We start from the raw sequence: 13,621 nt of genomic DNA, 5'->3' as shown, positions 1-13,621 counted from the left end.
CTTTTTATTTTCCTTCTTTTCACTTTAATAAAAAAATTTCCTAATGAATTAAATCATAAACCTGCAAGTTATCAACTGGCCCATACTACAACTCCATATTAATGATGCAGCTGATGAAAATAAGTATCAGTAACCTAAAGATGCACAACGCTAGGGACAAAGGTGGCATTTTACATTTTTATTAACACTTATAATTTTTTTCTGCTTGATTTCTTTTAGGCCAAGCCCAATTTCTTCTAAACCATGGGTCAGTGAGCTCATGCTGATTCTCATATGAATGATGGGCTTGATTTTGCAAAGCTATCACCGACTACCAACACCTAGGTCTAGTTTTCAATGTTATGAACAACCTAGAATATAACAATACAAATTAGAATGCATTATTTCCTTTAATTTCACTAACTGGCAATACTAGACACCAACAGAATTGTGAAGCATTACATTTTTAAATGTTATTAATGTGGAAGTAACGAAATCGCGTAAAATTTAACGATAATACTCTGTTTAAGTATAGGTTATCTTTCCTTGTTAAATATCATGGAAATAAAAAAGAATTTGTGTTAACTTAAATGTTCTTACTAAGTTAAAGTTTTGTATTTAGTAAATGATCTCTTGTAACCAGAGTAAGTTTGAGAGCAACCAGATTTCACCAGTGTAATACATATCTGCAATAGCAGCTTTTCTGCATCCCCCAAAATGAAAACAATATTATATTAATAAATCCTAAGAGGCTTCTATTAGCTTGATAAATAAGTACATTTAAAATACAAGTTAAAAAGGATTTGTTTAAATACTTTAAATGTCTTTATCATACTATTCTAGTGATGTCAAATACAATTTTCATTTTCAAGAGATTTTGGTTAGAATTTAATCTTTGAAAATATTAATAACAGCTTACAGCAGGTAAGCTATAAAATAACACTGGATGCTGTCTATTTAGTTTCTGGTTGAAAAAGCACAGCAGTACTTTAGTTCATTACCTTTGAAAAAAACAGTAACAAGATAATACAGCTGCCTCTGATTAAGATGTAAATTCTTTCTAATTAGAATGTAAATTCTTACATTTAAATGAAGACATCAATTGTCAGGATGCCATATGATATCTTATTCCACCTTGCCTGAATGAAGCCCTCACTGCTCATCTATGGCACTAAAATAGTTTTGCAATCCCTTTGTTCTCTGATTCTTGTAATATTCTCTCTTCATGTTCCCTTTTCACATTGCTTTTGTTTGTTTTCCCCCTTGCATCTGATATTGTTGTGCCTTGGGATTTTGCAGAAATTTGGAATGAAAATTGAGTTCAGTCAGTGCCAGTATTTGCTTGTGCCTCAATTACTTCTGCTGAATTTTCCTCAATGCAAATCAGGCAGGTTGCATAAAGTGGTGCATGTATTTGAAATAATTAATTTTCCGTAAAATGATGGATCAAGTCCAATCAACCTTCATGAAATCTAAATAATAGAATAGAGAATTAGAAATTAATTAACATTTTGTGTTGTTAATACTTTATGGTATAAACTAGCAATGGTAAGTTTTACTGTTGATTCTAACTTTTTCTTTATCAAATGTTGATGAAAACCTTCTGCCTCAATCATTTCTTGCCAGAAATATGCTAACAAGGAATTCTGTATCAGTAACATTGAAGCAAAGATTTCAAAGTATAATGATGATACAAACAATTGACCAGTGAGTTAAATTATTTGTGCTTCTCTTTACTGAGCAATGGTAAAAGTTTTATCTTGCATAATATACTCTAATTTATAGAAATCTACTATTAATGTCGGATAAGGCCATGACCCTTTGAACATCATATTATTATATATTTATGCCGTGTTTCCTCAACCAAAAGAGGTGTAACTTTAGAGGCAAACTCAATTCCACAAACCTTACAGTGCTAGGCAAGGAGAAACCTAGACATTGAAAGAAAGCTTTACAGGTAGAAGAGTACCTACCCAATTTTGTTTTATTTATTTTTAACTTTTTATTACAGAAAACTTCAAACATGCACAAAAGTAGAGAATAATATAATAAACCCCTATGGACCCATCGACCATCTTCTCTCCTCAAGGAGGTAACAGGGAAATTAACATACAAACCTGCAATATAATGATTGGAATGCAAATAACAAACAATAATGTGCAATAGAAGCTAAAATGTAGTTAGAGAATATGAATGCTATAAGTACTTAGAGAAGGACAGTTTGTGCTGAATGGACAGAGAAGAGAAGGAACATGTCAAGCAGAGTAGACATATATAAGAGATTTAGGGTGACCAGTGTCTGTGATAGTATAGAAAAGACCAGCACTGTATGATAATCGTAAGTTTCATTTTGGATGTAAAACTACTTAAGTCTGGTAAGATGTAAGGATTTGAGAGCCAGGCAATACGTTTTAGTAACAATTAGCCAAGGTAGTATTTTAGGCATGATAATGATAGAATGAAAAATACCTTCTTGTTTTAAACAAAACAAACATCTCTCTTGTTGTAATTAAAATCATTTCCTTAGAATTTTTTTATCATGTTCACAAACAGAAGGACATTGTAGTGACTAAAGGATAAATTGCAAAGAAAAATTTTTTATTTCTAACCCAGCTACTTAAAAGTAAATGTTAGTAATGACTCTGCAGTGATGATGTTTACTATATTTCATTTTACTTCTTCCGGTACAATCAAGAGAAATATCACTGTTGTTATTCATATTGTTACTTAAAAGTTGTTTAAAACCATATTTGTTTTTACACAATTCCAAATTTGTGGAATTTACATGCTGTACCAGTTTTCCATTGATGCTATGAAAAATTGCTATAATTTTAGTGAGTTAAGCAATACAAATATCTTTTCTTACAGTTCTGGCAGGCAGAGGTCCAAAAAGGGGTCAGTAGAGCTACGTTCCTCCTGGATGGTCCAAGGAAGAAGCTATTCCCTTGCCTTTTCCAGCTTCTAGAGATTGCCTGCATTCCTTGGCTCATGGCTTCTTCCTCCATTTTCAAAGCAAGCAACATTGGTTTGAGTCCTTCTTACGTTACCAACTCTGGGTTTTTTTCTGCCTCTCTCTTTCACTTTTGAGAATCCTTGTAATTACATTGGACCCACTCAAATAAACCAAGATCTCCCTATTTTAAGGTCGACCGATCGGCAACCTTAATTCCATGTTTAACCTTAATTCCTCTTCACCATTTAAGGTAACATATTACAGGTTCCAAAGACTATGGTGTGGACATTTTTTGAGGACTGTTATTCTGCCTACCACACATTTCTTTCATTTTTACTCATCAGTAACCACTATGATAGTTCGTAGAGACAGAAGAACCACTTCATTGGCTCAGATGGCAACTCTTTCTCATATTTAAAATAAGCTAATATTTCCCATTTTAGCTGCATTTGAGAAAAAGAAGAAAAATAAATTAGACTAAATGCTACAAATTAAAATTGTACAACCAAGTGTAATCATTTGTATTAAAAATGCTTACTAAAATCAGTCTTTGTGTACATGGCCAAAAAAACGGTATTTCAAAGAAGGGAATAGGAAACCAGAATTAGTTGATTACTTTCTATGTGGCGGACACTGTAATAAATATATTACAGATATTATTACCTTTTTAGTATTTAAACACTCCTATTATTAGCTGTATTTTCCTTTTAAAGATAAGAAGCTGAAGATGGAAAAATGTAGGTAGCTTCCCAAAAGACATGCACACAGTTACTGAGAGATTCCAATGTGTTCATGTTACAGCGTGCTGAATTGTGTGAAATGTCAGTTGTATCAATCAAGAAACAATTTCTAAATATTAAGATCAGGCATTCAAAGTATTGTGGAACCAACAAGCAAATATGAGACATAATCCCTGCCTTCAAGGAATTTGTAATCTAGTTGTAGAAATAAGGCTAAACACATAGCTTAAATGTTTTAAAGCATGAATTCTGGTGTCAGACAGTTTTAGGTTAGAATCCTTGCTCTTTTACTGCTTCATCTTTTGCTACTTATATGTGAGCCTAGGTTTCCTTTCCTGCCTCATTGGGTTGTTACAACAATTAACTATACATTAAATCAGTTAGCCTAGGATCTGACACAGAGCAAGCACTCAGTAGATGGTAACTGCTTTACTATAATAAAATTCAAACAGTACAAGGCTGAGTTAATGATTACATGGTCAAGGGATATAGGAGTTTAGCAGAAGAAAAGCTAATTGTCAAACCAGTGATTTCATGTAAAGTTAGAGATATATATTAATACAAGGAGGTTTGTTTGTTTGTTTGTTTTTGAGACAGGGCCTCGCTGTGTCCCCCAGGCTAGAGTGCAGTGGCATGATCGTAGCTCACTGCAGCCTCAAATTCCTGGGATGTAAACCATCCTCCTGCCTCAGCCTCCTGAGTAGCTAGGACTCTGGGCACACACCACCACATCCAGCTAATTTGTTTATTTGGTAGAGACAGGATTTTGCTATGTTGCCGAGGATGGTGTGAAACTCCTAACCTCAAACCATTCCCCTGTCTCAGCCTCCCAAAGTGCTGGGATTGCGGGCACGCGCCACCGTGCTCTGCCTAGTTCTTTATTTATGAAGTTCTTGAGTAGCAGTGCAGTGTAGTGGTTAAGTGCACTGGCTCTGGAAAAAGAGTATCTGCTTTTACATTCTATCTCTTTACTAATTTGTCTATGCCTCAGTTTTCTCATTTGTAAAATGGGGATAAATACAGTTTCTATATCATGGAGCTGATAAGATTAATATGCAAAGTGCATAGAAGTGTATCTGGGACATAATTGTCACATAAGTGTTATTATTAATACCGAGGATATACCATGTGTAGCCCATCAGTGATCCATTGTAGTTGACAGTGATAGTAAGAAATAATACATGTAGTTTCAGTTTCCCATTGCAATATAGGTGATTTACATAGCTGGACAACATCACTAATAGGATAAGCATTATACAGGGATATATCAAGTACCTGCAATGTACCTAGCAGTATGCTTTGGATAATACAACATAACAAACATTCTCAATTTCTATAAACCGCCCTGTCTAGGTGAGAAGACAAAACTGATAGTGAATGAAATAGAGACTAATTAAGTTCTAAAATGAGAGTAAATTGATGCCAAATGTAGTAAGAATTCAGAGAAAAGAGAAATCTTTATGGACCATATTGCATTACTAGAAAAAGTAGGACTTGAACTAGGCCTGGAATAATGGATGAGATTCTATTGACTGGTGAGAAGATAATGAACAGTTCTAAATATAAGAAATTGCTCAAACCGGGGGTCTTATGTGTCTTTTATTCTAAACTTTCTCCCCAACTTGTTAATTTGGCAGCAGGAAAAAAAAAAATGAATGAGGAGGCCACAAATGCCATAAGCCTGAGGAATCATAGATAAATGAAGGAATTGAAGGGATTTAAGAACAAGGAGTCTGTGGATAGAATTTGGCAGTTCCAGGAACTTGGGTTGAAGAGAAATGTACATGTTTATGTTTACTAACCTCCCACTGAAACGTAACATTTTCTTAGTTATAAATCTAGGCAACAAACCACAGTCGCATTAGCAGTAACTGTGACTGTTGTCAACAGAAATCACAGACTTTTTCATGTATTTATTGCAGTCTCAAAGTATTACTTATCTCCTTTGTAATATATTAGTATTAGTCCCGCTGCTATTCTTGTTATTCAATGGTTAATAAAAATGTGCAGATAGATGGTTATATAAAAAATGAATTTATGGCCGAGAACGGTGGCTCACACCTGTAATCCCAGCACTTTGGGAGGCTGAGGTGGGTGGATCACGAAGTCATGAGTTTGGGACCAGCCAGGCCAATACGGTGAAACCTCATCTCTACTAAAAATACAAAAATTAGCTGGACGTGGTGGTGCACGCCTGTAGTCCCAGCTACTCGGGAGGCTCAGTCAGAAGAATCGCTTGAACCCAGGAGGCAGAGGTTGCAGTGAGCTGAGATCGGGCCACTGCACTCCAGCCTGGGAGACAGAGTGACGCTCTGTCTCAAAAAAAAAAAAGAAAAAAGAAAAAAGAATTTATTATTTGATAACATTTCAGTGAAGTTTATTTCCTTTGTAGTTTAGTGTATTTTATACATTTAAAATCATTATTCTGAAAAAATGACCTCATCATAGTGCTTCTATTTATGGACCTAGGAATATATTAGTTTTTTGATAACCACATCCATGGTTGACTCATATTGAGTTTACAATCAACTACACCCCACCCTTTCTTTAATGGACCCAGGGTCTCACTGTGTTGCATAGGCTGGTCTCAAACTCCTAGACTCAAGTGATCCATCTGCCACAGCCTCCCAAAGTGCTAGGATTACAGGCATGAGCCACTGAGCCCAGCCCCTAAAACCCTCTTTTCATATGTGCTACTTTAGGCTATGTTTATTTCTGAATATAGGCAAATAGCATTACCATCAAGCTAGTAGCTGGAACTGACAAACATGAAATTCTTAGAGCAGTACTTTATAAAATTTCTACCTACCTAAATATAGACCTGAATATTAACTATCTGAGGTGGTATCTTGCCAGATATTTTCTATATGCAGATATACCTGCCCAAGAAAAATTATATTTCTTTTTAAAACAGTGGTGCTTTCTGGTTTGCTTTGCATAATGAGGAGTAGAAAAGGGCTGGTGATTATTGCTGTGTGTTAAACCACACCAAAACATAGTTATGAAAAACACTCATTACATTCAAGGCTTTTGTGGGTCAGAAACTTGTGTATGGAACCGCAGGCATGCTCATTGGATGCACTATTCCATAGTACCTAGGTACTCAGTCGGAAAATTTTGATGGCTAAAGTTTGGAATCAACTAGGAGTGTCTTCTCTGACCTATGTAATGGTTGATGCTGACCGCCCACTAAGACCTTAACTGGAGCTGTCTTCTGGAGCACCTGTGTGTAGCCTTTGCATGTGGCCTGGACTTCCTCACAGCATGGTGATCGCTTCTTACATGATGGTCAGACTACTCAGATGGCAGCTTAGGCTCCAAAAGCTAGTGTCATAGTAAACAAGATGCATTGCCTTTTATGACGCATCTCAAAACTGACAAAGCTATCACATCTGCTATACTTTATGGATTAGAATAATAACAAGTTCACTCAGATTCAAGGGGAGAAAAATTAAGCCCTGACACTTAATGGTGGAGGAGCGAGATCACAGTGTACAAGAGCATATGGAATGGGTGATGCTGTACAGTATATTTGGAAAATAGTCTGGGCACAGTGGCTCACACCTGTAATCCTAGTACTTTGGGAGAGCAAGGTGGGAGGATCACTTGAGCCCAGGAGTTTGAGACCAGCCTGGGCAACATAGTGGGACCTCATCTCTACACATAATTTAAAAATTAGCCAGGTGTGGTGGTTTGTGCCTCTGGTCCCAGCTACTCTGAGAGGCTGAAGGGAGAATCTCCTGAGCCCAAGAGATTGAGACTGCAGTGAGGCATAATTGCACCACTGCACCACTCCAGCCTGGGTGACAGAGCAAGAACCTGAAAAAGAAAAGAAAAGAAAAGAAAGGAAGAGGAGGGGAGGGGAATGGAAGGGAGAAGGAGGGAGGGAGGGAGGGAAGGAGGAAGGGAGGGAGAAAGAAAAGAAAAGAAAAAAAAGAGAAGAAAAGAAAGAAAATACAATGTGTACCTGTAAATAGGCCTAAAACTGTGGTAAAGTATTTGGATCCATGGCCTACAGTGGCATTTTGTGGAATAGTTATAGATGAAACATCATTTGTCTTAATAGCTCAGATTTGAAGTTGAGGTTTATAATTATGTTTTTATCATTCCAATAGGGAAATTTCTCATTTTATTAGGGTTGGAGGAAGAGTCTGTGGTCTTTTCCAAACTTGAAGATTTGATTTTTTCCAAAACTTGTAGCTTTGTGTTTATCAGTAGATCTGAAAGCCACAAGTATTATCTGATACATATAATAATGACAGAAGAAAAAAATGTTCTATGTTTTCTTCACTAAAAGTTTTTATGTAAAAAAGAAATATAGGGTGAATTGTATGGTATATGAATTATATCTCATTAAACCTATTTTTTAAAAAGAACCATGAACAAATACTGACTTTTAGATAATGATATGCATGCTGAAGTGGTTAGGGGTAAAGTATACTGATGTCTGCAACTTTCTTTGAAATTCATCACAAATTAGAGACTGGTGAATGTGGATAGATCTTTAGAGAGGTGAAAAAGCAAGTGTAGAGAACAGTTCCTTGTACAACGTAAGTGATCTGTAAATGCATATTCTCTTACATCTGAAATTTTTCACAATAAAATATTGGGAACAATCATAATGAGACACCACTACGTAATCACTGGAGTGGGCTTTTGTAAAAAAGCTTTGTTTTTTCAAGTGTTTTTTGTATTAAAAGTTCTGACACAGTTTTGATGAAGTGAAGTTATATTGACTACTGCATCTTCAATTTTTATTCAAGCATAAGGGAAGAGTTAGGCACAGATTCTCACCACAGTTCTGTGCCTGCAGAAACCTTTAAGATAAATAATTGTAATTAACACAGCCTTGGCACTGGAAAAATGAAAACTCAGAACTTAATGTGTAAACAATATGATCTCCATTTCAAATGCTGTTTGTTCTCCTAAAATCTTACACCTCTTTTTTCTTTCTAGGCAATTACTTTTTTTTACTTTCCTTTGACCTCAGCAATATGTTCCCTGTTTACATTATTCATGGAATCATGAAGGGTCACTATTGTCTGCCCAATCCCAAGATAGTTTGGCACTTTTTCAAATTGTTTTGCTTGAATTGTACTGAAGTGGTAACCCGCTGATGCAGGCATGCACTTCAGCACCCTTGTACTATAGTAAGGCCAAAAAAAAAAAAAAAATAGATTAAAGGAATTAAAGTCTCTTTCATTTGCTTAGCAAAGGAGTAGTTGGTAAGGCATAGTAAAACTTTACAACTTTTTAAGTTTTCTGGTAGAATTTGAACTCACTGAAACTTACACCTTAACTGAGAGGAGTACTAAGTAATCAATTGAGGTTATTCCAACCAAACATTTAAAATACCCTTCATAAATGTCCACCAGTGAGTGGTACTAAGTGTGACATACTGTGCAAAATCCTTGCTCTTAAGAAACATGAATAACATAGCTAAGAAGAAAAGTTGGAGAGGACACCAGGGCACGAGCAGATTCACGCTGCAAGATAAAGCAAAAAGAAGATACGTGCCAAGTACCAGATGGAATGAAATCATGTTCCCTTTGCTCTCTTGCCCAGCCTAAGAAGACAGGCCAGGGGAGTTTGTGATCATGGTACAGAAATGGAGGCTATTGCTCAATTTGCTCACTCTACCTTATCAGTTAAAATTGCTATTCAAAATGTGCATTACTCCCTATTTTGTATTTAGAGTCTTGGATTCTTATTTGAAACTTGGCAGCTTTGGAAGCTGTCTTATATTTTGTTCTGCTTTAAGACTTTCACTGCCAAGTACATATTCAGGCTTTGTTTGCCAGTTTTGTTGATTGTGTGGTTGAATGCCATCCCTGGAAAGATTACTTTTGAGCTAGTATGAAGTCAATGAGCTGCCTTCAGCATTCATGAGGAGGTTCTGAAGTTTCTGTTTCAAGGCTTTTGACATGTCAGCGTGTGTAAATCTAGTCTGATGCCAAGATGCCTTATGCCAATAGGTCCCTTTTGATTTTGGTATGCATGATTTTCCTTGTGGATATTAACCTGTTGCCATTAAAAGAAACAGAAAATTATAAGCTCATGGACTATAACATAGGTTCTAGCCACAAATATCATTAGTACTGTATCACAACCCTGATTTTGGTTTGTTAGAATTTTTGACTGTCTTGGCTTTTTTTTAATATGTTTTCTAAAACTGTGTATTCAACTCCTGATTTTTCATTCAACCCATGATGATGCTTCCTGACTGCTCAGCTGGAATCTGGATTTGCCTTCTTTCATTCAGCACACTTATGAAGCAGTGGCAGGTCTTGTGGGGAATTTGGGGGGTAGCAGATTCAAATTTGGCAGGACCCTGGGGGCATTAATCAATTGGAAAATATAAATGAGCAAATCATTTCTCAGATAAAATGGTTCAATTAAAAATGATATTGAACTGAAAAAACCAAAACGTTACCAAACTAAAATTGTGTACAATTCATAGGTTGCACAATACGTTTGTTTTGTTTCTATGTGCTTTTCAGGCTTGATCTTACCGTCTTTATAATTTAAATAATTGGCAATAACTTATAACCTGTTGTAATGATAATGAGTTCACCTTTACTACTTCTTCCCTGACTGATGCTGTGACCCTCTACATTGCCTTCCTCACTTTTATTGTGTACCCACAGCAACCTAATACACAGCCCTGTGGCCAGCAGCTTCCACAATATTTGTTGTGGAAAATATTGATATTTTGAGTGAAAAATTATAACTTAATGGTAATTTATATCATATTAAGCATACATAATATTTCAAATATTAAATAATTGCAGTGTTCCTCAGATAAAAACACGTCTATCCAATCTGGCCCTTGGAAGTAAGAGAAAACTTCCCACAGAAGACTCTTAATGTATTATTTTTGTTGTCGTCTGTTTTCAATGTTTATTCTTTTGTCCAAAACACAAATGATTAAGACTTGAGAATTCAGGAAGAAGGAGGCAGTATTTGATTTGCACTATGTGGAATAAAGAGAATGGTAATCTTAGAAATATTGAGCTAGTATGAGTTTTTAAAATTGGTTATACATTTTAAAATTTATATTTGATGTTTACAATTGACATTGTCTATATTCAGATAGTTTAATAATCAATCATCTGTGATTTCTCAGTGAAAATGCCTAGTAAAAGTTGTAAAACCCTTCTGTGGAAGAAAGTAAGCCTTGCAGACAGAATGACTACATAATTTGCAGGGCCCAGTGAAAATGAAAATGTGGGTCATATGGTTCAAAAAACCAGAAAACTTGCCATTAAAAATACTAAAATATGAACCTTTTCCCTTTCTCCCAAGGTGTCTCTTTCTCTCTCTCTCTCTCTCTTTCTCTCTCTTTCTCTCTCTCTTTCTCTCTCTCCCTCTCTCTACCTGTATTGCTGTATTTGCTAATTAAGGTCTTGCTCCTTCAGGCACAGGGATACTCAGCACAGACTTCACAGGACCCTGTGGGTCTCACCCCACAACTTGGGACACAAGCCGCCCATTAGGTGTCAGGTTTTTGCTCTTGCCAGCCACTGAGCTGATGGGCTGTGGTCACCAGAAGTGGGGAAGTCGAGCCAGGCATCACCCTCCCACAGGCCCACTGTCCCAGCCCTCTCTGGATGGCTTTTGCAGCCTCCATGCTGTAACATGGTAGGTACCTGGATGGGAGGCGGCAAGAAGCTTACCCCTGCCCAGTCACCCACCAAACATCCTGAGGCACTGCCAGTTTAAGGCAGGACAACTGCCTCCATGTCCCGTCTCAAGATGCCATGGGTCAACCCTAACCCTTTTTACACCCTCATCCGGGCCCTGAACAAGGCAGAAAGCGATAGCAGTCACTAGTCACTAAGGAAGGAGAAAGGAGACTGGGAGTCCTGTGAGGGCTGAAGTCCCAGGGTATGGCAGAGTGGGTGTGGACTATCCATCCTAGAGGCCAGGGGACAGGGACTGCATAGTAGCCAACACCCCCCAACACCCACTCCCCCGGGTCCACACGTAGTTCATTGTCCCCACAAACTTCACTTACAAAACATAAATTCAATAATGAAATCATTAGAAATTTCACGACAGCAAGCACAGAACATTAAACCCCAAACACAGGACCCTTCAAAGCACAGGATTTTCTGTGTGATGCCAAAGAAGCAGGGCCCACCTGCTGGATAGACCCAATCTACCTACAATAAAATAATGGCTAACATGTATTATACCAGACATTGTGCTAAGCACTTTACATGTATTAAGTCATTAATCCTCAAAGACTTTAATGGATATGCTATCATTATCCCCATTTTACAGCTGAAGTAACTGATACCCAAGATCACTCTGTGGTAAAGGGCACACGGAGGATTCAAACCCTGACAATCTGCCTCCAAAAGATTCTTATAGGAGATCTGAAAAAGGAGCAAATTACTTATTTATGCACTGAAAAAGCAGATCACATTTATAAACACTGTGCAGTGTTTGAGGCTTTGTCTTAAAGCAAATTTCTAGAAGATAAAATCCTAATTGGTTGCAGGTACCTTGAGTGAATAGGCTGTTTCCTTCATCTAGTTAGAACACCAAATGCAAGTATAAAATAAATAGGGTTGTCTATGTCAAAGGCCTGGAGATATTAAATATAAAGCAAAGGGGATTTGTGGATACTCCAAGAATTGCGACATTTTAAAACTTTCTAGAGATGGCTATGCTAACCCTCACCTCTACCCGCACATTGCCCAGCCCAAGGTTATATAGCTAATTAATGACAGAACTGGACTTCACATCAGTTTGTCCTGGTTAAGGAAGTGGAAAGGAAGTTACCAGGCCCCTCTTATATTGTTAGTGCATGCTTAGGCCCCTCGAGAAGACTGGACTGGGAAGAGAAAGGATGTGGGAAGAAAGGGAGTGTCAACCAACATCTTACTGCTGGCTTTATTTTCTTCTTGTCTCCCTGATCAAAGGTGATTTCATGTTTCTTTATATAAAAGCTAACATTGACTGCAACCTTTTCATTTTAATCATGGTTGTAATTATAAAATCACTGTTTTAATTGAAACTGCTGTTATGAAATATTGACTAGTTATAATGGAGGCATTGCTGGACCAACTTGTCTAAAGCTATGTCTCCAAAATAGAAGAATTTAAAGATAATAGGCAGTGTAATTCCTTGATACCAGTGCCTTCAAATCACCAACATGACAGATCCTAATAACTCTCATTAACTTTATTTGTGGATTTTGCAAGTGACCAGGCCAGAGGCCATGACTTACTTCTTCCACAGTCTTTCTTTCACTCCAGAGTATAGGATGCCACCATACAAAAGCATGAAATAAGAGCCATGGCCAACATCTTTTACCAGTTTATTGAGGCATCTCAACTCAGGAAGCATACTCATTAAACAATTTGATTTGTTGTTATTGTGGCTTTCAAGTGTGCTTTGTAAAATCTTATCCTGTCCCTTACACATATCTTTGTGTTATTCTGCAGCTTTAGGGTCACTTGTTTATTAAAATTCAGTATTGCACCCTTAAATTTTTAACCTCAAATATAGTTTAAAATCTCCTCTCCTTTTTTCCCAATGCAGACTTCAGTGAGGATCCTCACTATTTGAGATATTGAAGGATTAGCAGAATCTGGTTCAAAGATTATGGTTCTCCCTCCTCTTTGCAAGACCTGGTTCCTCCAATTTGTTGGGCCAGGGAAAAAGAGTGGGAAAAGGCATATGTTTCTTTACACAGCTGGCCTCTCAAGAGTCTTCTGTTCATTATGACTGCTTCTCTGACTACCTCTGAGGCAGGAATCCAAATGCTGGCCTTTTCACGGGCTAGATGTTTGAGCTTTTCAGAGGCCCTGTGAGGCATCCACATCATACTTTCTGAAGTCAGGGTACAGCAGTTATTCCATCTCCTCTCCTGCTCACAGTGGTATGCCTCTCCAGCCTCTTGCTGATGGATTCCCCTTGCCAGGCAGGTCATCATCTT

The 13,621-nt window shown here is 37.2% G+C and overlaps 1 protein-coding gene across 4 annotated transcripts in view; it reads left to right on the top strand.

The window, feature by feature from the left end:
• Window positions 1-13,621, top strand: part of ELP4 (elongator acetyltransferase complex subunit 4) — a 266,706-nt gene that overhangs the window by 202,353 nt on the left and 50,732 nt on the right. The window contains exon 10 of one of the 4 annotated variants that reach the window (XM_033205261.1): window positions 2,848-3,101. The exons of 2 other annotated variants lie outside the window; for them this stretch is intronic. In XM_033205261.1, the coding sequence (XP_033061152.1) occupies window positions 2,848-3,066 (219 nt within the window). In that variant the 3' untranslated portion in view covers window positions 3,067-3,101. Of the gene's footprint in view, window positions 1-2,847; window positions 3,102-13,621 lie in introns of those variants that run through there. One more of the 4 variants, XM_033205262.1, reaches the window with a different exon arrangement.

The sequence above is a fragment of the Trachypithecus francoisi genome, unplaced genomic scaffold (genome assembly GCF_009764315.1).
Source record: "Trachypithecus francoisi isolate TF-2019V2 unplaced genomic scaffold, Tfra_2.0 Lachesis_group8, whole genome shotgun sequence".
Classification (NCBI taxonomy): domain Eukaryota; kingdom Metazoa; phylum Chordata; class Mammalia; order Primates; family Cercopithecidae; genus Trachypithecus; species Trachypithecus francoisi.
Note: the sequence above shows the minus strand (reverse complement) of the source record. Positions and strands in the feature narration are given on the sequence as shown.